The 27,068-nt window shown below is 38.1% G+C and overlaps 1 protein-coding gene across 3 annotated transcripts in view; it reads left to right on the forward strand.

Moving 5' to 3' along the window:
* The window catches only part of LOC137261832 (ephrin-B2-like), a 311,228-nt gene that overhangs the window by 246,534 nt on the left and 37,626 nt on the right, over positions 1-27,068 (forward strand). For 2 of the 3 annotated variants that reach the window (XM_067799631.1, XM_067799633.1), the window contains exon 1: positions 5,028-5,343. The exons of the other annotated variant lie outside the window; for it this stretch is intronic. In XM_067799631.1, coding sequence (XP_067655732.1) covers positions 5,189-5,343 — 155 coding nt within the window. In that variant the 5' untranslated portion in view covers positions 5,028-5,188. Of the gene's footprint in view, positions 1-5,027; positions 5,344-27,068 lie in introns of those variants that run through there. 3 annotated transcript variants of the gene reach the window in all.

The following is a 27,068-nucleotide window of genomic DNA, read 5'->3' on the forward strand; positions in this document are numbered from 1 at the left end:
TAAAAGTTTGAGTGGTCATTTGGCATAAATATTGGTACACTAAGCTCAGTTTTATTTCTTAGTGAAGGGAGGTGTTAGGTTCTTATTAACGGGTTGTCAGTATTAGTATTGTGTGTTATACATAAGATGGTTTTATTTATCCCTTGAGTGCGCTAAAGACTGCTGGTGATAAAGACTGAAATTCCATTGCGTTGTCACACCTTTTTGTCCCCAGTTTGAAGTTTTAAAACTAACCAGGGACAGCTATTAAGATAAAAATTATTGTAGACATAACTCAAACAATGGGAAATGTTTTAAAGAATCAGGTCACACTGACATTTTTACACCTTTTCACAAAGAAACCTTAAAATTTGGTTTTAAAAGCTTTCTTAACACATGAAAATGATTGGGATAATTTTTACAACATTGGATACCAATAATTTGCCTCACACATTTAACCACTTATGGAAATGAACATGTCTTTATGTCAGTCAAATAGTTAGACTTCTTGGCCATTGTAACAAACTTATAGAAACCTAAGAGATAGTAGACAATATGTTTAAAATTTAATTTTAATGATCATCAATGTTTGAAAAGAAGGAATAATGTCACATCCTTAAAAAATCAATTTCTAGGTGGTCTCCATGAAACCTTGGTATTCCAAGGAAGTGTCTTCATTTTCAACAGTGTTAATTGTGCATGGTTTTTAAAGAAATGTACTGCTTCTTTCTCTCTTGTCACATATCTAACAGTAAAGTCATAGACTCAATTACCGGTGCAATTTATCGCGTCTATGTGGGTGGTACACTGCACTATTGAAATTGACACCACCTACTGTGAAATGTACATTTACAAGGTGAGGAGACCAAATAAATGATGATCACTAATTTGTTGTTGTTTATATATATTAAATTGCAAAAACAAATGAATAGTGTTAATTGTTATTTATTTGTTTTTGTAATTTAATGTATATAGTCTCAATTGAAGAATACTTGTGTATTGCTTTGAATGCTACATTTCAAGAACAAATAAAATATTGCCATTCAGTATATATGAATACATATACGCATACATTAGATTGAATGACAATCACATGGATTTATGTTCATGCTGTTGATCACTGGATTGACAGGTCCAGACTTGATTATTCACAACCTAGCTGGAGCATTGTTGAGTGGCACATTGAACAACAATAAATAATTAAATTGCGTGTAGAACAAATACATAAATATGATAGAATATATTGTTTTCAAGTGTACATTAAATTGGAAAGAGAACAAATACTGAGCAAAAATGTGTATATATTAAATTGCAAAATCAAACAATTTCCAAGGCAACCTTTATTGCAATCCACATCTTGTATTTGAAAAAAATGTTAATAATCTTCAGCGCAATATAATATGGACACACACAGACTATGAATATTCAACAAGGCTTTATGTATCTCTGCCATCTTGTATACTCAAGACACTTCAATCTACAGTACGGTATGTATCTGCAGCGTGCATCAGGATGCACTGCGATGACTTCATCTCCATGTGCAGGTCGTGCTCCCTTTGTCCTCATCTATATCATCAGGATGAGGAGGAAATCAGCATGATTGCAATGGTGTTAGGACAAGACATACTGGCTCTGGGACAAACAGGGAGATGTGTGTAGCAGGCGTTAGATGGAGTCACTCTACCAGATACCAGATTCTTATCTACAAATGCATTACTCATTTATTTGATACAATCTTCAGGCACACCTTTGGATAATTATTGCTGTAATTTTTCTGGAAAGCTTTTCATTGTTTGTCTGAGAGTGGGCTTTGGGCCTGTCGTTAATGGCCTGGAGAGACATGATGGTGATGGTGACAGGACACTGAGTCATTGATATCGCCACATTAAGCTGGTCATCACAAGATGTGATCAACATTCACCTGGACATCCACACTGGCCTCTCTCATTATGTTCTCTCTCAGTTTTACCCTGTAGGGCTTCTTCATGTAAATGTCTCCAGTATCTCATTGATGTGAATGTCTCCAGTATCTCATTCTAGCAAGGGAGGTGATTAAGAAGCTGGGTGATTGATGTGTTATTGTACCAAGCAGTATGGATTGGTGCTCATGCTATCAGCCACTAGATTTATTATAGTTTGAAATGTTGCAGACCTGCTGGTAAAACAACTTTTACTCGCTCACTCCTTTAAACTAGTTCATTCAAGCATTCCATCTCTCTTTCAGTGAGAGAGTGAGAGAGAGGCAGGGAGAGAGTGGGGGTAGAGAAAGGAAGTAGGGGGGGGAGGAGAGAAGAGAAAGTTTATGAGAGCCCCTCTCTTCACATCCATAATATTGCATTCATTCATGGCACTGAAATAACACTTTATTACATCTGTCTTGTCAGGTAATATTTTTTTTCTTTTTCATCATGAAAATGTATAAGCATATGCAGCCTCAGTGTTTCCAGATAAATAAAACCTCTTCCCTTCCTTCCTTCCTTCCTTCCCAATCGTAAAGATAGACGCACTGACCTCAAACATGTCTCAAAGGGGGACAGCATTCCATTGTGGGGTAGAAAACTGTTTGTTAGAATAATAAACGTGGACAACACTTGATACAGTGCTTATGTATTGAAGTTCACAGACGAGCAATATACAGGGCGAAGACCGTCACCAAGAGGTGATTTACCTCAAAATAGCATCACAGAACTTCGAGACCCCGACAGTAGTGTTGATTTCATGAAAGAATGTGCACAATATACATTTCCTCGTGGACAGTGTTTGACCAGACACTGGAATGTCCACGTCGCACGTGACCTGCGCGAGACTCGAGGACTGACCACCGAAATACATGCCTCTTCACAAGAATAGGCCGGGAAATCGTGCGTGCATCACAGCATCGCGACCTGTCGTCAAATACTCCGAAGGGCTTCGGCTGAGGGTTTTGTTACTGTGTTCTTCGTTGTAAGACGTCGACGGATTTTGTTTATATGGAAATACCACAAACAAACACGCACGTACATGTTCACACACAATGAATTTGTTTCACAACGTCAAGAAGGTATTTTAAACATTTATCAACATTTCCCTTTGCATTTCCACAAATTCAATCAGCATTGACTTGATTTTTTATTTGCCTTATAATATTTTCTTTTATAAAAAGACAGGCTAAGATCGATGCTTTTCACAACTAAACAGTCCATGGTCAAACAGAAAACAGCGGTTCGGCACTTTATACCACGTGTCACGATTAAACTAACACGATTAAATATTTAATTTAATTACAAATATTTTCATTAAGAAGTACGCCAAACTGTTCGTGTTAATAAAGGCGAAATTTCTGTAATACGGCGTGCATATCGAAGCATTCCGGGTTGGTTATCGCAACAAATTTGAAACGAAAGTTGTTCATTTCATGCAGGACATGGCACTCTACAATCCCGGGATTTTTTAGAAATTTTTAAAAAGTTAAACATTTTCCCAAGCTGGTTGCGTGCACATGTACGCGTCCCCGGTAAATATGTCCGAAGTAATGAACAATGCTGTTACCGATCGTTTTCACAGCATATATCAATGGTAATCCATAGCGTTATCAATTACCTAGTCTCTTGTCAGTTACACATGTACATTTCAGTTAATTAGGGTAAGAACAACGATCGACTTTTCAGGCATTAATTTGGCTTCTGAAGTTTACATGTAATCGGCTATGAAAAATTAATCAGGCGGGTGCATGGTTGTGCGTGAAATTCACCAATGACATTCGATTTCTGCTTTGAAATTTCAAACCAAATCTTTTTCTCACAATCTCAAGAGAATGTTACGCATGGTTATAATTTGTTCAATCCTCCCGAACCATGCTTATTTGATTTTCTATCTCTGTTGATTAATACGCTTGATTAAGTCACTTGCTGTCAAATATCCAAGACTGATGAAATGCGCAAGCGAAACGCCCGAAATACACACAAGGTTGTCTGTTACGAACATTAGCAGGACAACTTTCACCCCGTGATAGATGGAAATGTATACTTGTCGATTTCAGAAATGCTAGCACTATATTTCATGTAGATGCAAGTGTCTTTCATCTTCCCTGTGATCGGGAACCGGATGATAGCGTTCACTCGGTTGTCAAAAGCAACGAAATTGTGTTCAAATGAGGCTCATGAAGTTTAATGTTGAGTTTGATTTCTTTTTTTTTTTCCAGGTAACTAATCTTTATCGGTTATTGAACGAAATAGCACGAGGGTTGTTAAATTCTAAACAATACGTTTGTTCACCTGAGGTCGTTGTATACTTGGAAATGTGTTAGACAAATTAAGAAGTTGATAACCCAGTGTCACTGACCAATAAGATGTTGTACTTAAATAAATACATTAACAGTTTATGAACATTATTGTTCACTAAACGAAATATCAGATAACTTCGGAACTTTTAATAAACAATATCGGTCATGATATAATGTTGAATTTGATTTAAAACTTGATTCCATTTCATCAAATGTTGTTTTAGGGAGCAAGACATTAGTGAACGAAACAGTAAGATGTGATGCCGAACGGCTTTTCTACACACATAAGACCTGATGGAATGCGTTAAGTGTGTTTACCATCATATCGCCTATAAAACAGTCATATGACGACGAGGCACTTAAAGAACTGTGTCATTGTCCTCGGCATCTTGTACCCGTAAGGCCAAGTTTATATCTCATCAGAAAAATGTTGTACCACTTAACTAGACAAAGGTTTATCAAAACAAAAACAACGTAAATATAGACTGCAGGCGTTGAGATGCACAACTAACAATTAATCCATGGCAGTGCCTTAGAACGGAATCGAATACGTCACGTGGTTGGTTGTAAGTAGCAAACATGTTATCAAAATGGACCAATTGATTTCTCCGCTAGTACAATACATATTGGATGGGTATGGCTATATTGTAGGCTTATCGCCACACAGCGCTAATCCACCACCAATAACTAAAGCAGCGACCATCCTCTCAACCCGAACGGCGCCCCACGTGTTGTGTTTGGTCACGTGACGAGTCTATTTCTGTTGTCGATTGCACATTGATCGCTCAGTGAGAGAAGTGTGTAGCTAGCAAGCGGTGAGAGCGAGCGCACGTCAGATCAGCGTTAAACCCATCGCAGTGGAGTACACAGGAGGTTATAGTACAGCGGAGCAACTCACTCCCTGATAAAGCTTGGATGGTACCTGCATAGTTTTGTGAGACACTGAGCATGGGAACAGCTGACAGTTTATCTACATTTCTGCGAAGGATGCCGTGGTTTATTCAATACTATATGATCCTACTACCTTTGGCGATGTCAATGGTAGCAATGGTTGACAGTGGACGGAAACTACCCCCAATTCACTGGAACTCTACAAACTCAATGTAAGTTTATTTCATGTTCGTGTCTGTGGATTACGTGGAAATATGTGGATACTGTGTCGTCAATTTCACTTTGACAGGAATGTGTTGTATACTTTAAAAAAACCGTCTCGCGTTGAAGCGGGTAGGTAGGTACACGTAGCGCTTTTACCCTGGATGGGAGGCGATAAACACGATTTATGTCTGTTTCTCTACCCAGGTGTCAGTTGATGGCTCCCGTTCGGCGAATTCTTGGCATAAAAGGGTTATTGCATGTCACGATTTTCTAGTGCTTTCCAAACCTAGGCGCGAGTATCTGTCAGTTTGGATGTTATTGTCAATCTTAATCCATCACGTTACCCCTGCTGTCGCTCTGCAGTGAACTTTCTTATATATTGCATACTTCAGTTGTGTAGCAGGGTCGTTGTTTATTTGAGTGTTTATTGTGTTTATAGTACACGTTGATCAAGTAATAACATATTTATTGTCAAAACAATTCGTCTTATATAACAAGAATCTATCGATCCAAAAACTAAACACTTTTTTTAGAATCTGAATTCCCCGTCTTGTGTATAACGTCAATATCGACCACCTCCCTATTACGTAAAGATAACAATGTTGAAAACCTGACAATAGTTATCAGAAAATATCAGTATGTATGAGATGCGCTTCGTCTCCCAGATAAGATCGGAACATGGAAATGTACAACACTGTAGCTATCTCCTAAGGCCATAACGTGTGTATATCACATTTTGTCGATTTCATGTACATTTCCCTAAAATTATTTTCTCACGAACAGACTGCTAGGGTGACGATAAGACCGCCTGAGAGTTATGGATTGTTTCGTTTCAGGTTAATCCCCTAGCGAAACATTTACTCTAAGTTATGTGTTTTCAAGACATTACTGTTTTTGATGTTTTTACCCGATGTTTGGGTGTTTCGTTGGAGCGCGTGTTTCAAGGGGTCAGCGGAATGTACTTAAGCACTTTATGGCCTGTGATACTTAACAATTGTCTTATGGGCAAGGCCAGTTTTGAATAATATTTGTAATGAGACTTCAAGACAATGGCTTATTACTCCCAAAATCCATTGGCGTCGCTATTCCCAAATGCAGAGCACAAGTAAAACACGGTATTGTTTTCTCACTACATTAAGGTTGAAAAGCCAGTCGACTGCTCACAGCCGGGATCGTGTTTCCAGCTCCTAACTCTATAGTCTTTTAGATTCGGCTACAACTGCCCCTCGACATCAAGATCATATCAACGATTGTTAACTTCGTTTAATAGGTTTGGCGTTGCACTGTGAAATTAAAAACAAAAAATATCCAAAAATTGTATGAATTCATATGGTGTGTTCGCTAAGCATTTCCTTTTGAAGACGGAATTCATATTTTCGAGGACACCTGATCCTTGCATGACATTTGGTAGTGACGTAACTCTGTCTAAGCTCGTATGTCAACCCGGGAGTGACATTGACAATTGTCTATTACAGACATTAATCAAAGTTTATGGGTGATCTATCAGAGGTGAAAGACAGGCAGGGCGAGGTATGTCCCCGGCAGGTGCAAACAGCTACACGGGGCGGGAGGTCAGGACGACTATACCCATACAACAGGGTTCAGCATCACACCCCGAAAACGACAAAGACAGCTCATGTGTATGCCTGGTCCAAAGGGAGGTTAATGACATGGCTGGTTGGGATTTTAGCTTTGAGTTGTCCGTAGCAAGTGATAATTACAACTTGGACCGGGACTCGCCCGATAGCACCCTGTGAACGTTTCCGATGGGTGTCCATTTTGCCCCTGGCACAGGAATTAATTCACGGGATCACAGGGTTTGCTGTAGCCTAGGGTTATCCCAAACAAAATTGCATCTTCAACTTGTAGAAGGAGTATAATAGGTCATGCGATACGACGATAATTGACCTCATCTTTTTGTTTTACGTGCGAAAATTGCTCGGTCTTATTTGACAAGAAATCGGGGGACATAAATTTTGATGACACACTTCAAAAGGGCTGAGATTTATCTAGTTGTTTCGTTGCTAGGGGAGACTGAGCGTCTTGAAAACTTTATATCACGGATTCTTTTCTGTGCTTGAATTGAGTAAGTGACGAGGGGTTTCACTGAGCGGTCAGTATGGCAGTTCTGTCAACACGATTGAGGTGTCGTTTTCTTCCAATTGTCTTAGGGATTTAGTTCGGTTTACTTCAAGGGAACTGCATTTGTTCAGATAAACATTGTAATACCTGAATTATTTGTTGAGGGGAAGAAGCCTGGGTGTTTAGTCGTGCACATTTTCACATTGGCTTCGGTTCAAGGTCCTTTGCTTAAAATTCCTACAACGTAACCATCAGAATAAGAAAGTGACGTGGAAAATTATTTAAAAAGTGTGACATTAAATTTAATTCAGATTACACTACATGTAGTAATTCGATCTGACAAGCCAGCAACACGAGTCTCGTGTCCATAAACACGGAAATACGAGAGAAATACTTTCCCCGGTGAAAAATCATTTTCTGTCGGAATTCAGTTGGTTGTCGTATGGATTTCAACACACAACTTAAATTATTATTGTGGCATGCATGGAATGCAAGTACACTCGACAGTTCTATATCGGTTCTCTGTCCCATGACTGTTTCGTGACTCCGGTCACTGCAAGCGTAAGAGCGTGCGACAGACATGCCTGTCTAAACGTTATCTGTGACACACGAGAACTGGAAGCTCTTGTCAATTGCAAATACGTTTCTGAATAGACCAGATTTTAAAAACTGTTCGAGGTCGTGAAAGATAGTTTGATGGAATTTGTAAGTGATGTTATTTGCGTCTGTCTTCCTTACGGGATAGAGAGTTGCTACACAGTGAAGGACTGTGAAATTACCGAAATTCGTTTCATGTTATGTCAATAACTTGTCAATTTCAATGAAACCTTGATGAAAACGTGGTCTGTTTCTAGTCAGCTCTGAGGGCGTGTAGCTGCACATAGCACTGGTGGCGTTATGAAAGGCAGTTTGTAGTACGTTCCCTGGGTACAATCAGTGTGTTTCATACCCTGGCTGTCTTGTCATACGAAATTCATAAGTCAGGGATATAAATAACTAACTATTCAGTTCCGTAACATACAACTCACTTTAAAATAAACAACAAATAATATCAATAGAAATAGTACAGGGAACTGAACAAACATATACAAGATATATCCAAATTTGAAATGATATAATTCAGACGTTAAAAATCAATACTCTTGCACCAATGTAAAACTTTTAAATTACCTTAAAAATAACGTGCAAAAGAAACATGTCAAACTGTCAGTATTAATTATGCTAATATCAATAATCCCAAAATAAGACCTTAACACAGAAGATTAGTGGTTAATCCCTTGCTCTGTAATTGGTATTAAAGGATTTTCTAATGTTGCCAATTTTGAGGCACTACCTGACATGGATCAATACTGAGAAGCTGACCAGACCACCGCTGACCACCACTCTGTCTTTGTGTGGTAATTGTCCACATTGAAACACTGTCAAGAACACACACCAATATTGGGTCTGTCCTTTGTCTAAGGGTTGAATGCCAACGGTATAAACATCTTGCTTAACACAGTAACTTGTTTTAAACTAACAGTAAACACTCCAGGCCTTCTTATGGGGATTACAGCAAAGGATTTAAATTTCTGCCAAAACTTCCTGTTTGTTTTGACTAGTGCATTTTGTTGACTTACAATACTTATGTTTGTGTTGTTATACATATTATATCTATCTCATGTTTCTGTTTTTTAACTATTGATATATTAAATCTACAGTGATTCACTGGCAACTAAAACCTCTTACACTGTCTGACCTGCCCTCTCTTTCTGTAACCCTTAGCTGTGTAACTCACAATGTAAGGAGACAGAAATACTTGTTTAAAGTATACTTTCAAGTATCTCATAAAACTGCACCTATGTATAACCATGACTGTCTGAGGTAATCCTCATCTGTATTACACATAATCAACGTTTTAACCCAACTTTAGATAACACCACTGAATATGTTTGAGTTATATATATTAGGTGCTCTACAAAAGTGTTATGATTATGAATATTTAAGAAAAGTCAGTCTAGTTGCCTTTAGAAAAACAGACAGGTTCAATGTAGTTTGTGTAAGACTATGAAATTGTAAATTCAACACATTAATTACAATAAAAATTATCCAGTTATTACCTCATAACCACAGCAATCTCCTTAAGCATGAAAACAGACATTTCTTTGAATTATAAACAAGAGAGGAAGTTAAAATGATTCTCTATCAAGGATATGGATTCTATGTGAAAAGAGATGTTTATTGTGAAAGCTCTGGGGTGTGGATGAATGTGTTTCAAGGTCCTAAGTAAACAAGCCCAGACCATTGGTCAAACTAGCCTTAGCAAACCCCTAGTGTATCTACCCCTATCATATTTGCTGATGGTTTGAATGGAGTCGAAAATCTCAAGATAGTATAAATTCTTCTCTCCTGTTGTAAAACCACTGTTAAATGTCCCCCGTTCTTGTCAACATTTGTTTTGCAGTGTGTACCTGTTCTGTTGTTTGGGCTGAATTCTAAGCCCTTTGAAAATAATTATTTCCGTATGTCTTGATAAGGAGCGTGATGTAATTAGGCGTCACCAGCATCGCTTAACCTCGAAGATGGCCAAGTTTGTTGAAATTCAGGGCATGTCTGTCTCGCACATGGGTCTATTAAACAAGGCTCTCCGTCTCAACCTCTGATCAAATACACTAATTGAAACAAGAGAGAGCAAGCCGGTTGTGAAAAAAATGATAGCAAAAAAAAACCCCAGAGTATTTTTTCCATCAGTGTTTGAATTTCTTGAAGAGATTATATAATCTTCCTCAGCCCAGGAAGTACAAATATACTGTCTAATACATTGTCCAGGTAGGGCATGGTGACAGATCTGAAATTGACAAGTGAAACTGGTGAGTCGCCATCAGGCCTGTCAACTTCTTAAGTGTAATCGACATCCATTAGGAAGCTGCAGTCATTAGTGGCAAGTCACTGACAAAGTTGTCATTGTAGTCATAGTGAAACTGACTTGAATTATGTACACCCATAACGATAATGGGATTCATAGGTCTTTCTCTCACGGTACATCTAACCTGTTAGTATTTAATATTTCTTAATGATAATGTGGCTTTAAGATCTTCCTCTTTCCTTCACATTCCATCTTTTGACATCTCCCTGATAGGCATTATTATCCTGTTATTACTTTTCCCAATGTTATGTTTTATCGAAGTAATGTTGAAACCAAAAAACTCAGCATTTCAATGATGAATAAGAAATGTCATGTACAAATTCATTCCAAATTATACAATGGCAGAATTATGAAGCAAGATTATGTTTCTCCAAGGGATCTGGTTTTTGCCAGCAGAGATAATATTTTTGTAATTTTCAGGGTCCTGTCCTAAAATGTAGCCAAAACAAATCCCAGAACAGCCCTGACCTTCCTCACATCCCATTTACACAGTGATTGGCGTTTGGGAACGCGCTAGATATCATTTCAGCATGATACCGTGAGTCAAAGGGGATTATACCATGTGGCTGAAGCATCAGCCTTGTTTATACCTCTTGCAGAAACTCTTAGATTCACATACGTTTTTTGATGCCTTGCTGGTTTGTCGCTAGGGTGATTTTTAGACGTGATAGCCCCCGTTTCTTGTAAACTGCTTCGATTCTTGCTCAATATGTGGCTGTATCATTGGACGGCTGAGGAACATGTTCTGTGGCTTTTCGTTTAGTGGATACATTTAACCCGACTTTTTTCGTCTTCGTCAGTAGCAAATCAGAATCCCCATAAGGCTCCGTTTAATTCACATTTCTTGGTGGTCCTTATGTAGGAACCAAATGGGGGATGTGGTTCCTTGGTCCTTGATTTCAACTCTGTGCTGATTCTTCTGGTAGATTATTTGTAAGCATTTTGCAAGTCGGCCAATTTTTACTGATCCACATCCAATCTGTTTTTAATATGAAGTTGTTTTTTTCTGGTTGAAATGTTTGTATGTACCTGTATCCGGACCATGTGATGATGTTCAGTGTGTTGGGGGAGCATATTTGGTTTACTAGTCTATGAGTATGGGTTGTGTCGATTAAGAAAACATTTTTCACCAATGAAAACTCATAAAATGCCTATTGAGTTGATGTAGCTTTGAAATGGAACAGTTCTTGGATGAATGTTGCGGAAAAACAGCATCCAAATGTGTCAAGCATCTTGACCTATTGCTCTTTTGCTTTTGCACTGGTGTTTTTGAGCTTTTCAACAAAACGCCAAATCGCTGAGAAATTTACAGCATTCTCAAAGGCACTGCTATCAAGTGCTAGTGCCACTGTGCAAACAAACCCACGGGATGCCCTGCACAGGAGCTGGGTGTTTGCACAAAGAGATGTGCAAATTTCCTCTGCAGGTTGCGTAGATAGGCACATGTACTTTAGTGTTTAAGTTGCGAGACCAAGTTATCGTAAGCCTTCTAATGACTGACACCACTAGGATCTCAGGGACAGGTTTTTATTGCAGAAAACATAACCAAACACCCCAAGCAGACAGGAAGCACTATGGTACTCAAGTATATTGACATACGTCAGTTTCGCTAAGTGTGACCTCTAGTTCAGTGTTGTCAATTACATTTTTTGCTTCATGAGTTTTTATGAGCTGTTTATTGATAATATTTTGGATTTATGTTATGCATTGTAGCTTATGTAACAACAATAGGTTGGCGGATATTCAATCATCCGTCAGGTGAGTCATATTTGGCCTAGCAAACACAGGCTTTGTGACCAACCTTTTATCATTTTCAATAATTTGACATCCTGTCTGGTCAAGTAATGCAATGTATTGGGAAAAATTGTGAAAGCAAATCCCTCCAATTCCAGTTCAAACAGGCATCCAGATTTCCCATGTTGTTAAGTGGTGGGATAATTGTAAAGTGATACTTGGCCAAATCTTCACTTAGACTGGTGTCATGGAGCAATACAAAAGTGCCATGCTATCACAGTGCACCTGTCAAAGCTCTGTGGACATACATGACAACACTGAAATCAACGACACTTGCGTCAGTTTCGCTCCCCACATCCATCGTGAGGCATTAGATTCCGGCCATGGTTTGAACGTATTTGTTATGCAATTGTCTTTTCTTCAATTTCTAATTATTTGTGCTTCATTTAATTTAATGTGGTGAAACTGGAAACAAAGAGCTATTGTCTAGGATATTAAGCATTTTCACAAAAGAACTTTCTCCTTTATGTTGGAGCATTAAATGGGTGTAAATCTCATAATTGCTGCAACTGTCTCTTTTAGCATGATGAATGCTGGAATGTTGTGTGAAGCATGTTTTAGGCTTTTTACCCAAGGAAAGTGGAATACACCCTTCGCAAGCCAATTACTTCTGAAACTTCACTTGTCATGTTGTGTCTTTGGGAGAAGGTTTTCTTACGTACACGCCAAAGAGCACGGTAGGCGAAATGTTCAAGAAAAATATTTAAACGGCAGAGTTAAATTTGAACAAAAGCTCTGTGTTGCATTTTCCCCATGTAGGCAGATAGTGCTGGACGTTAGCGTTAAATATTTGTGCGGAATTAGTTGTGGCTGATGGTGTTTAAACTTTAGGTCCCATCTAGGAGCAAATCCTGTGTCGTCTTAGGACAAAAGTGAAGAAAATTGGTTTGAGAGAAACCAACACACAGGAGCCAGCAAAGCAGTGTTAAGCCAAGCCATGGGATGAGGAGAGGGAAGGGGGAGGGAGGAATAGCACAGACATGGACGCAATGACCGTGGTCCAATTCATCCAGAAGAATTCATTTACGAAAAATTGAGGAATTTTCATTTCAGGAAGAATTTTGAGTTTTATGTTTTTAGTCTAACTTGATTTGTTGTGCTTGGTTGTAATACAAGCACTGACTCTCAATATAAAATTTATATGGTTATTGTCGCTTTGTCTTTTCGTGCAGGAGTGGTGGAGTAGCCTAGTGGTTAAGGTGTTTGCTCTTCTAACAGACGACCAGGGTTCGATTCTCCACATGGGCACAAAATATGAGACTCATTTCTGAGGTTCCCTGACATAGCTGTAATCTTGCTGAAGGCATTGCAAAATCAAACTCACTCACTCGCCTTTAATGGCAGCTGTCTTTGTTGTCAATGCTGATGCTGTATTGTGTATATTGTTCAAGATACCAACACTTACTGTCACTTGACAAGATCCTGAAACATGTTCCCTTGAAGCTTATTAGTTATATGACTTGTGTTTAGTAAGCATTTCCATCTTGTCATTGTATTTCCTGGCACTAGAGACCATATGTAATTGATGCCAGGTAGACGTCAACTGCTAGAGACAGATGCTTCATCATAGGGATATTGTAGCCAGGCATGGAGATGCTGCATTTCCAACTTACATCACCAATGTTGTAGCAGATAAAACGTCAACGCATGAAATTTACATGCATTATTTTCTGATGAAATTGATTGCTTCCAAATTGGTATCGTTTTAGCGCAAAGTTGCTGTTAAAAGTGTATGAAAGATAGGACTGATTTGCTAATATGTCTCTTGTGGTTGTTTTGTTCACGAAGGGGTCGGGCAATTGACAAAGATTATCCCACTGAGTATCTGCCCGACTGTTTTGACATACAGCATGACAGGTGATAGATTTTAGGGGCCACTCACGGAAGAACCAACTCAATTTCACAAGTCCCAATGCACACATGTATGACAAGATTTATGCTTGTAGCTAGTCATAAGTTCTTATGCAGTGAAAACAATTACACTTTGGTCCTAGAAAATTCCTATTTGAATCGCAAAAACCATGGTTGATGTACATTTCTGAAACAAGTTGTGACAAGTGTGAATGTAATGAATTGGACAATTTGTTCCATCCATCTTATGATTAGATATTCAAATTCATCTTTTATTTCCTGGCATCGGTTGTTTAAAGTCACAGATATCGAGACTAGAGAAGCGATGTGTCATCATTCAATGTCTTCAAGAGCCCAATGTTGTGGAATGCCAGTCTCAGTGTAGTCGTCAAGGACTTCAGATCCTTTGCTGTCAATTAAAACCTGTTAGTATTGAAATTTACAACTGAAATTAACATGAGTCCATTTTAGTGTCAGTCAGCTTAGAAGAGGCACATGAGGGCCAATCTGTCCTTGCCACTATAACCCCTGACAAGCCCTCTAGAGCATCCCTGGGGCAGTAGGTCTGACATTGCCAAATGTTTTTCTAGAGCAATTTGTTAGAGCCTGTTTAGCCACTTACAGTATTGTCATGTTGTCAATGTCAATCTTGACCACTGGGTTGAGTGGGATTATCTTGTACATAACACTTCAAGGCAGTAATGTACATCCATTCATCCAATAAACCCTTTGTTGTGGTTGATAGATAAAGGACAATGAAACATTCCACCAAGAACTTATTCCACACAAAAACCTTCATGGTATATGTTAATTTGGTTGAAAGCTTTAATTTGGATCAAATTCAGGTGAAGAACTTTTCTTTTGGTGGAGTCTCAATTGTAGGATTCCTTGTAATCTGTGTGGTAGGGGATTTGGTTAAAGTGTTATAACATGAAATGTATACAATTTAACAGTGTCAGTTCTCCTTGTGGTTCATTATACACTGAAGAGGCAATAGGGTGGGCATGTGGTTAAAGCATTCATTCCTGACACTTGGGTTTGATTCCTCACATGGTACAATGTGAAACCTACCTCTGGCGTTTCCCATCGTGATATAGCTGGAATGTTACTACAAGCAATGTAGAACTGAACTCATACCCTCTCTTATACTCTTGAAATGTGACTTCTTTAAGTGGCACTTAAGCTCATGTGATGAACAAAGAGCAGAGTTCTATGGATATTCAACTTCTTAAATATTAATATAAGTGATGTTTCATAACATTAATATGAGTGATGTTTCAGAGTAGCTACTAACCTTGATATGTGGTTTTGTTCATTTCACCCACAGTTGAAACTGACGAGCAATTAACGAGTGGTTAATAATACAATCAGCATTAGGTGTTGAAACAATGACATTTATACAAGGGCACTCCTAGTGAGTGGACAAACCAGGGCACATTCATCATCATTATCTGCATGCATCATCAGATGATGCTGTAACAGGGGTAGTAAATTGTAGAATCTACGAACACATACCTGTTACATTGCCCAGCTATTTATTACCCTGTCCGAGGTAGTCCATTAGCTTTTGACCATTGGCCAGTTAGGGCCATAGAGGGCTATAAACTGGTTACAGGATCTGAAGTAATCACAGATAAGAGGCCTTTTCTGTCATAATATTCATCAATGTCATGTGAGGGGCGAATTGAGAGCACATGTCACGAGAGATCATTTCCAAATGAATTGAAATTGACATGATAAGTCTTGTATTGTCTCTGGATTTGTAGCTAAACCGTTTTCATTTCTGTATGTGAATTGTAACATTTAGGTCACAGTACAGTTATAAATATAAGCGGTATTTGATTCCTGGACAAAATTACTCCTAATATAGGCTATAACGTTTTGCAAAGCCAATATTATTAAATGTTATAATGTTAAATAATATGAAATGTATATAACATATGGTTTCTTATGAACACCACTTTTAAATGATACCTTTTCATTGTTGAAATATGATGTTTAATATTACTGATATTGATAATTTTACTTGGTTAAATAACTTGTTTTTAACAATGTCTGTTCATTGTGGGAAAAGTTTGATCAAAGGTCAGGTATTAATCAGGAGATCTGCAAGTGAAATGTACATGTTTCCTATGTAAACAGTGCAAGTAGGTTGTCAAAACAGTGAGGTTAGGACGAGATAATGGCGATACAGTGCTGAGAGATATGGGAGGGATTATGTTATCCATCAACATTGTGGTCAAGCATGCAGAGGTCTGTCTTGACCAACCATGACACAATCTCTTGTGTCAACACTCACTCAAGGTGACGTAACACTAATAGGATTAGTGTCTGCCCTGTTAGGAACATATTCATTGTGTTGTTATTTCAACATGGGAATTGACAAGAACTTAATGGTGTTGGTTTTACCATCCACACTCCATCTATACTTCCTAGTCAAGGACACATTGATTGACAGGTCATCCATTGGCCAATTAGTCAGTTGCATAGTGACCATTTCTTCTGACAGAGCTGCCATCTATTATCAGGTCGTGGGGCCCAGCTGTCGTTGTACAATCGATAAAGAAAAAGGAATGTTTATTATGGACATATTACCTTCATTAGTGATCATGGTTAATGAATGTTGATGTATCAGAAATATTTTTTATTTCATAGATTTGTAAGAAGAGTTGAGTGTAGTTGGTGAACTGTAAAATAATGCATTGATTTATGTAATAGCTTTTATTGTTTTGAGAGGTATAACATTTAAGGAATTATATTTATTGATATTAAAGTTCAAAGAAAGTCATGATAAGGCTTCCGTTGATGATTTATAGTACAGGTGACCAATGGCTTCCACGGTCAAGTGCAGTACTTTCCTATTGCTCTATTAGTTTGACGGTGGTATTAATCTGTCATATGGTCTAATCACTTCACTTTATCTTTGAAAAAATCAGTGAAATAACTTTGTAAACTTGGAATATGAAGAATGTTTCTATCAACACAGTGGTCATATCGGAAGAGTAACAGCCATATTGGAATGCTAGGTATAGGATTAAGCTTTCATCTCTGGGTGATTGGTCAGATCCTGCCAGGCACATCGAGACGGATCCCAGTTAGACGAAATCGACGAAAATGGAGCACTTGGGAACTTTCTTGGTAATATTATTACCAGTTTAATGAAATGCTGATTAAGTTGTTAATGAAAGCCAGTGGAAAATTATTTTGAAATAGACGCTGAAATCTCAACAAAATTGCATTGAAAAGGGAGGTATTTGTATGAAAATCTCATTATATTTTCATCCTCTAATTGTGCGAGAATTTGAATTTAATCCACTTGAATATGTGGAATGTTGCTAATAGTTTGATAGAAAATTTGGACCCCCAAGATCATAATTGCAGTTTTTAGCTGATCATCATAATCAAGTCTGTCAAATTTGAAAATGACAATATTTAGCAAACTGGCTTGATTGGATGAGGTTTGTCGACCCTATTAGCTAGCTCCATGCTCTCGGTAATCTCTCCTAGCGGATCTTTGGATGCAATTTGTTCCCAATTAGCTGTCTGAAATTCATGTGTATTACATCATCAAGGGTTGGGACCTATTTCATGAAATAACCGAGTCATCATCAACAAAACTTCCGCCTCCCATCATTTGCGTTTCTATGGTAACTGTTTTGTATTGAAAAATTGATTTGTAATTAAATTCAGGGTCCATTGTTGAATTTGAGGACATGGGAAATGTTTTGTCATTGTGCCCGACAAAAAAATCAATTGATACAATACGGACCAACATATGTTTTTATCAGATCCTATTCACTGATGTCTATTTCAAATGCTAATTTCAAGCTTTAGTATTCATGTTTACATAGCTTTATATAACCACATATCATATTTCAAACATTCGTTGCTATTATCAGTTTCAACGAAACGAGTCCTTAATTGCAAGCAAATTTCATCACAGCTGCAGTAGATGAAATGAACACTTAAAATACCTGTTTCATGTTGACGAGTACATTTCAAAACATTGTAAATGATATTCAAGTCATGAATAATAATTACTTTTCCATAACATCAACCTCTTATTTCACATTCTTGAAAACTGTCAAATCGTCAAACAAAGGTAAAAGCAGAGCTAACAAGGTGAAACCAATTGAGATAAGACCGTGATGTAGTTTTCACCCGAGAACCTTGGTCCTAATGACATTATTGACCCCTGGAGTGCTACCCCCTTTCAACAGGAGATTTAAATAGGTGTTTTGACCCCTAAGGGTGTGAAAACCAAGTGTAGACAGTATGGCCCACTTTGAGGAAACAAGTCTCTGCTCCTCAAGCCCTCAAGATGTCGGAAGGGGGATGGAAACAATTGAAAGCATGCAATGGACTAGTCTTGTACATTACTGTCCTTATGCCCTAGGGGCATGTAGTTCATGCTGACCACTGCATGTTTTCTTAACTCGTACATACCTAGTTTAGAGTGTAAACAATGTGCTTGATGGAATTGAAAATATAAAGGTTGACGGGTTTGATGTTCAGACAGATGGTGCTTTGAAAAGATAAAAGTGCGTAATTTCTGTGATACTGCTTTTATAACACTAATGTAGATGCTATAGTTAGGGTGATGTGTATGAGTGATGGTATTAGCAGGTCCCTACAGCATGTGGATTTCTCTGTGAAATGTGCAAATGATGGACAGATAGTGTCTTGATATTTACCTACAATACACACAATATTGCACCAGTAGGTCATATGATAACTAACTGTGGTGTACAGTGTGTGTATGAAATGTACAAGGTTCTGTGTGATCTTGACAACATGTATGTTTGTTTTCATACAATGTTCTGCACAGCTGGTGAGAGGTGTTTCTCAGCTTCTAAAGGTGTGGGGTCAGTCCTAAGAGGTTGTGGGTCAGCTTTCCTCTGGTCAACAAGGACACACACCCAAGTTTGAGGTCATGGCCCGGTGATTATTTGACTATATATTAGCCCAGAACTGGGATATTGTGAGTCGTGCAATATGAAGTACTACACAGCATGCACTGGGAACAGAGTTTATTGAAAGTCAGTATTCCAATGAAAGTGTTTGATATTGGAATTTTAATCCCTAGTCAAAATAAGTTTCTGGTCAATGACAGAATATATTTCTATTAGCATCATTGAAAGAAAGTGTCTTGTCACAGATAATTGTAATTAGTTCTGGCTGCGGTTAACTGGCTGTTGAGGAATATATTGTGGCTAGTAGATAAAATGTTCCATGGGTTAAATTTAGACAAACGTGAGAAAATGTCTGTAACATGTCGTCAACTTTGAACTAAGAGATTTTTGTGTTCCTGCAACATGGTTAATGACTTCAGTGTATCTGCAGATGTTAATTTCTTCTGATTAAGGAGATTGTATTTCCATTTTCGTCCCCTTGGACATTTCAGAAGAAATTATTTTTGCAAGGAATGGCGATTCATGCTGTAATTACCCAGCGTAGGGCTTGTCAGCAATGGACAGGGCCTGACTTTTCCGGTTAACTTCGCAAGAACAGCTCTTGGTTTTCGTCTCGAAAGAAATTTCTTCTTTTCAGTCTCGCCCCTTGCCAGCGGTGATCATACCCATTGGAAAATAGAGATGTTTTTGTGAAAAAAGTGTTAATATGAATTGACAGGTCGGCATTTTTTCCGTTGCGTCACCCCATCCAAACCAGCTGGCTAGTCTGAGTCATGCGACTTGCAGTAAAAAGTCCTTCAAAATGGTCGACACTGGCTGAAATCAAATTAATTCTGTATTCAAAGATGTCTTGTACAGACTGCCCTGTTCTGTTCACCTGCTTACATCCAATTAAACTACAGCCCCGCCCGAATTTCTCCAACTGGTCTTGAAAGTTGAAGGATTCTGACCAATTTTCGTCTTTTGATGGACATGAAGGAACCTGTCATTACATTTGGATTGATAACTCGGGTCTCAGTGGGGAGTACCGATTTTATCAGGCCACATTACCCAAGAAGCACTGCATTCCTTTATATGGACCTCAAGAGGAGGGGGAGGGAAGGGGGTTGAAGGCCATTATTAGGGGAGGGGCTGGGGTAAAACTTTTATTCAAATTTAAACACAGTCTGAACATTATGTCCACATATTCTCAAATTTTGTCATACAAAGATCTTGAATTTCCAATTTAACTATTTCTTGTCAAGGGTGGACATTTTGTCAGATTCTTTGAAATTTGACACTCACAATGAGTCTGAAATGGAATATCATTTTCATTCAAATATTAACTCTCTGACCTCCAGTTGTAGAGGGATAGCCCTGGGGTGTAGGGTGGTGGGGTATTAAAAGCCTGTTTTATCCCTTTCAGCCCCTGAAATCCTTATCAATACCCCTATTAACTGCCATCCTTGACTAGGTGACTGTTCTTGAAACCTGGGTGGACCATAGGGATGTGGAGAGACATCTCGGGTTACCCCAGTAAGACAGGACGACACTGATCATGGTCATAAATTCTGGTGACCTTTTTGTCAAAAGATGACCTTTATTTTCATGTGGCCCCTGGGGCATTTCTCCCACAGGAAACAATAGTCAAGTACAGTGGTACTCCCAACCCATTGTTTCTCTACATTTCTGTTATGTCTGAAAATTAATGAAGACGAACTGTGATAGCTCTGGCCATGATGGACGGGAACCGGTAGCTACTGACTTGGGTCATGAATCGCTGGCCCTTGTTTTTGTGCAAACCTTTGTGTGAGGACCCAAAGGTCTAATGGAATTATTCTTGTCTCCGGACAAAATACGTCCAAAGCAGGCCTTGGTTAGGAAGAATTCTCCTCATGTGGTTCATTACAGTTCCTTAACAATTTCATTTGCTTTGCACAAGTGGGTATAGCTCTCTAGAGAGTGAGGTAAAAATGAGATAGGGATTCAGTGTGAAGATTGGGTGAGTCATAGCCTTTGTTTCCTCCTTTATCAGAAGAGTTCTCATTTGTCTCTGCATGCTAGTAAAGCGAGGTGTTGTGGCAGAGACATATGCTGTGGATATGACATCTGAATCCGTCAGGCATGAGCAATGACTGGTTCATTTCAATACATTTCTGTCATTGGCAGGCCACCGTTCAATTAGGCATTTACAATCAAAATTAAAAACTGATTGAATAAATGTTTATTTCAAGCTATTGTGCTCCATTTGAAAACTAATTTGAACAAATGATTAAGGATTTTATTAAAATAATATAAATCAATTAGCAATGACACCAGGACATGCATTTCAGGAAGTGTCAATCATTTGACTATTGACATGACAAGTAATTAGAAACATGAGCAGAAATGATATTGTTATTCCAGCAAATAGTTTCTTAAGAAACTGGTCAGTCTGCCATGTTGACGGAATGTCATAAGGATATCAATTCATCATTGGTACTCAATTGACAAAACCAAATAATGTCTCCGGCACCATGAGAGCGCCACAGTTGCTGGCACTGAAGACATCATGTGTTTGAAATGGATTAACTGACTGGCATGGTTTCACATGGCCTTTGTTTGAACAAGAAATTTGCGAGCAGGATCAGCCGGTAATGATGAAACTGTTAAGTTTTGAAAAAATAGGAAAATGCTGTTCACCAATATTTATTAATTTGATTACAAGTCAATTTAAGTGGAACACTGTGCTGTTAAAACTGAGGAGATAAGGAGAGTTGATGAGCAGTCAGTGTTGTCTGCTACCTTCCAGCCCTGCAAATTAACAACGCTTGGTTTTGATAATGATTGCTCCCCATTTGCCCCACTGACCATAAAAAAAACAAATGCTGCATCAATTTTCCCTCCAATCAAGCACATGGCATGAGGATCCTAAGTTCAGATTTTACACAGGGTAACAGGTGATCGGCCATGACTTTACATCCGATTATTTTCCCATCAGAGAAAATTGTTAAGTTCAGTGCTTCTCCAAGAGGGAGAGCATTAATAATTGGACCCTGAATCAGATATGGTTTTCGTTCATCAGATATGTGAGAAAAGTGAAACTATTGCCAAAATGCCGGTACCCAAATTCAAAATCCATGTGTGGGTCATTTCAGGTTTTCATTGTGTACATTTGCCACCTTCATGGAAGAACAGGCGTAATAGACAAAAGTTTTCCAATGAAGTGAATCCCATAGTAACCCGATGTACATTTAATGCAGGGTTTACTGCTTTGCTTGGATAGATTTCTTGCCACCATCATTAAGTGCTCAGTTGAAATTACAGCCTCCAGTCGAGTAATGGGGAACGCCACCTTCGTAGGCTGTTTTTACGACAGATTTTATGGCCGAGAAATAACCCAGCATCCCAGCAAAGGTCCTAGCTTCGTATTACGGGGATTTCGGTGGTATATATTTTCATTTTTTTCCAAGTCCACTTCGATTTATATGTCTGTGGTAATCACTCGTTTGCTATGCACTGTCAGACTTACACATTACGCCATGGCCTGTCTTTGAAGACAGGAATTTATTTTCATCTGTTTGGTCATTCCAATTCTGTTCAAGGCACTACTATAGTGTGATGCTTATAGGGTTGGGAAAGAATTAAACATCCTGGGAATGAAATCATATGGCATTGATATCTTGTGAATCCTGACCATTTTGTCCAGCAAATCTCACAGCTATACATAAATGTTAAGACATGTTTCAGAAGAAAAGTCTCATCGGCTGTTGTTCCAGACAGAGTTTAAAGTGGATTTGTTTGACAAAGATTTTCAAATATTTGGTCAAATGACTCTCAAATAGAAAATAACAGCCATGTTACCCAATAAAAGTTTTGTAATCTGTTCAGCCTCAATTGCCGTGGCAACCAAGGTTACCGTGACGATGGCATCAAACATGGGCCTTATCCACAATCAGTCTTACCTAGACGTGAGAGTTGGCTTACAGCCGCATTTGTAAGTCGAGTAAATACCAGCAAGGACAAGATTCAGCTGCAGATTTGTTTGAGATTCATCTCGAGCACAGGCTCAGGTCATGGAGAGACAATCAGGGCCTACTGGGCCCCAGTCCAGCATAAGAGAACTCCCTAAAAGTAGACTTATTGCCAAATTTAAAAATTAAATAAAGAAACATAATGTCATATGATGTCAGTTTTACTGTAAGTAAGTATTTTCAAATTTATGTCGTAAATACGTCAATGTCCATATTTTTAATGAAACAGTTTCCATGGATCATGAAAAGCAAAGTAGTATTGAAAAGTATTTGATCACTATGATCATGTAGATCTCTGATAACACATGGTGGAACAAGTGTAACCATGGTGGGTCTCGAATTTTCATGTGTTTATTTTGTAATGGAGGTATATATCTATGCTGATTTTTTTATATTATTATGTTTTCCTGCTTACAGTTTCAAACTAAAGGTAGTGTGGCCTGATTTATTTCTTTAGGCTAAATTGTTGTCAGTTACTTAAACCAAATCAGTTTAGGTTCTGATTGTAGTGTATAAGCCTACAGTCTGCCCTTACTCATTTTGAACATAATTACTTGGGTAAGTTGGTCTGTGAGCTTGAAAAGCTTTAACTGAGCTATCAGACTAAGTAATGAATTGAGACTCGTGATTGGAGGTTCTTATTGGAAGGTGAGATCAACATAATTGGTTTCTCGGAAATGTAATCATCTGGATACTGTTTTCCCTGAAGTCCAATGATCAGTCTTGGAACATCCGTTTGGGGAACTCCGGATTTGGGAACATCTGTATTGCAGAGGGAACCACCACTGACTTTGATCCTTGAGCCCTGTCCCAATGCACCAATCAGATTTCATCAAATCCCATTTCGACCAATCAAATGTCATCATTGCCAATTTGGACCAATCAGGGAAGATTCTCCCCAGCTGGTCTCCAATCACATTAATGGCGGATCCAGTGATTCAGATGAACTTGAAGTCCACAAGGGACTCTTACATTTCAAAAGTCAAAGTCGGTTTAATTTTTGGATAGGGGAAGACCCTTTCCTAATTGCAGGTTAGTGATCATCCCTTCATAAAACCAGATGCTTATGACTCAGTATTTTTCTATGGCAGCTGTGGTTTTTCCAATCATTGTTTTGTTTGGAGGATAACAAGTTTATAAAATTTGTGTAAGGTGAAATCCTGTCCTCCTGATTAAGAATCTGATTTCAAATTTAAAGGTTGTTTCTGGCACGAAATGGATGATGGCAAGTGTGACATTGATTTAGCAACATTTGGTCCTAGGGCTAAATACGATGCACGTCTTTGTTTACGTAGCTTACTTGTATACTATTTCTAAAAATACAAATTTTCTTCCCAATGATATCTTGTATTCTGGGAACAATATTCAAATTGAAAATAGTTGTTTCTTTAGGCAGAAACTAGACAAATAGCAATTAGAGACGAAATTCTACCCTGAATATTTGCCTTTGTGCAAATAGAAAACAGCAGCTGGAAAAGTTCTTTGTTCGGGAAGTGTTTTGAAAGAACACATGAAATGAAAATAAAGAGGTTTGGGGATGAATAGTGAAATAGGCGTACTTCAGACGAGGGGTAGTCGTCACTGTGATGAATATCCAGGGTATCTCCATCAGTGGGCGTCACGTCACATTCAGAGTCTTAGTGGTTGCATGTCGTTGCCTCCATCCTTCAGGCTGCTATGTTCTTATTTACCTTGATAACGGTTGGAAATTGCCAAGATGAAATTATTACTCATATATTTCAAAGCTTAAGTTGAATACATACAAAATCATAAATGATGTCATTTTGAAATAAAAATTTGATGGTATAAATTTGAAGTTACGGTGTGAATACCTTCTCTAAAATGTCGGCAGATATTTGAAGGCAGTGTATTGTACTTATTAACCCAAGTCTACCTCGGTTTCTTCTTACATTTTATTTTTCCATCAAAATCCGATTTCATGTTGACGTTGTGTTTCTAAGGCCTGTTAACACATTCTCGCCAATGTTGAAAATGCGTTGGGAGTTGTTGACAAACATGCCCACGTACCATCCACAGCTTACCCGATGCCTGTCTTCTGAAACTCCATGTGCAAACACATGCATCAAACACCAACCCAACACACACGATACAAGAGAACTCCGGAATGTTTAATTCAGGATGGACTGGGCTTTATGTCCAGTGCATTATGAATGAGAGAAGACAGAGAGTTCTGAATAAACATTGGTCACTTAATGGGTGGTAACTGGACAGTGAACAGTTCTTGTGGTCATTCTTCCCACTCAGATCACCTGGGTTTGTGATGACCTTGAGATCTCTATGTATGATTATGACAATAACGATGACATCAAAGGTCACAGAAGTGCATTTATATTTATTTTTAGGGCATTTCAAGTATGTTTACAATCAATAATCTCTCTTGTACAATGACTTCTTGAAAAATGTGTGAATATTTTTTAACCTGTGAATGTTTGCATATTTTCTTCAGTTTGACTTCCACAATTTTGATGCTCCTCATAGCAGGAAATGGCCATTTTTTATCCTGTTTTGCCCATCTTTAACATTGATAGCCGACCGCTGTGGATTTGAGCAAACTCCTTTAAGCTGAATATGAATCTCAGTTGGTGCATCAAATTCGCATTGACTTGACTGGACTGAATAAGAACATTCTCTTTGTAATCTAAATAAATCTAGGCTTTGCTCTGTGTTTGGCTATAGCTGTGGCAGTTCCCCTTGAGTGATCGAACAAGGATTTGAGTCAATAATCATGTCCTTAGTCAGGGTCAAGCAAAATTTTTTTCGAAAAAGACCAAATCGAGTTCAGTTTGGTCTGCTGTTTGTATCGTTGCACACATGCATGAGAAGTGGTACTGAGAACCATGAATGCTGAGTATGCTCCATCGATGTTTATGTCGCTTGAATTCATCAATTATCAAAACCTTTCGGACAAGAAAGCTTCAAAGTTGTGTCTGACTTTCTGTCAGACATTCCATGTCTAATCCTCATGAGCTAAAAGCTATTGCAAGTGATTAAACTATTCAAGTTTGAATAAAGCCTAATTCACATTATCAATGCATCTGAAAAGGAATTAATTTCATATTCTGTTACCCGTGAAGTCTAACAAGGAATTGTCAACATCTCAAAAAATAATGCTTTCAGGTTATGAGTGCTCACAGTGAAATTTCATCGTGTTTGTGGTAATTGTGAAATCGATGTAATAAACATTCGCACATAGCACTGAAGCAGATAGGTCTTTCTGGGAATATAGGACAAAGTTCTATGCTAATTTGTCAGCTGTTGAAAACTACATGCGTCGATTACACGTCATGTGTGCACACTTCACGCACATTCCATATTCTCAAGCCAGATGGATAGCAGATTCATGCAAGAGCACATCTTGCATGAAGTGGAAAAAAACGGCTATAAAATTAGCATCTATCCACACTGATGTGTTTATTTATATGCGAACTATTTACCGGAAAATTGTCCCTTGAATGTTGTGTTGGCTAACATAAAATAACGTAAACATGAGCGTTTGATCACACAGTTGAAAAAGATTATTATGATTATGACAGATTTTGATTTAATGCCAAGAAAACCACATGTTGTATAACAATAAACATGACTTCTTTCATCAATAAAGTTGAAGATCTCTAACCATTCACATGGGTTTGTTATTCCGCATTCACCAAAGCGTTTTTGAGATATATGAAGATTACGAAGATTATTATAGTTCAGGAAATATTTCCAGATATTGCATACTTACAGACGACTGTGTAAAATATACATGAGGAGAGGTATTTAAGTCTACCATTAATATAAGAGTTTCCTGTAATCATCAATATTAGATTTTGTGATATTTCAACACCAAAGAGACTGCATGTAATATTAAACAATATCAGCTATATCACTGATGGCTGAAGATATGAATATCACCATTATATTCCAAACGATGCTCATCCTCATCTAAAATTGCAAGTAAGCAGTTTTTCATTTTCAGCAACAATTTCACGTTTTACTCCAGGTTAAGTAGTTCTGTATTCTGCCACTGTGAAACTTAAATGTATTTGCTGGTGTGTGAATATTCAGGTAACATTCGTTCGTATTATTAAGAGACTTGTGAAAGCATGGCTGGAAACTGCTGCACAATAGGTAGACGTGAACAATGGGTATGAACAAAAGTTTGCATGAATGAACAGACAAAATGTACTTTATTG

The sequence above is a fragment of the Haliotis asinina genome, chromosome 14 (assembly GCF_037392515.1).
Source record: "Haliotis asinina isolate JCU_RB_2024 chromosome 14, JCU_Hal_asi_v2, whole genome shotgun sequence".
Lineage (NCBI taxonomy): Eukaryota > Metazoa > Mollusca > Gastropoda > Lepetellida > Haliotidae > Haliotis > Haliotis asinina.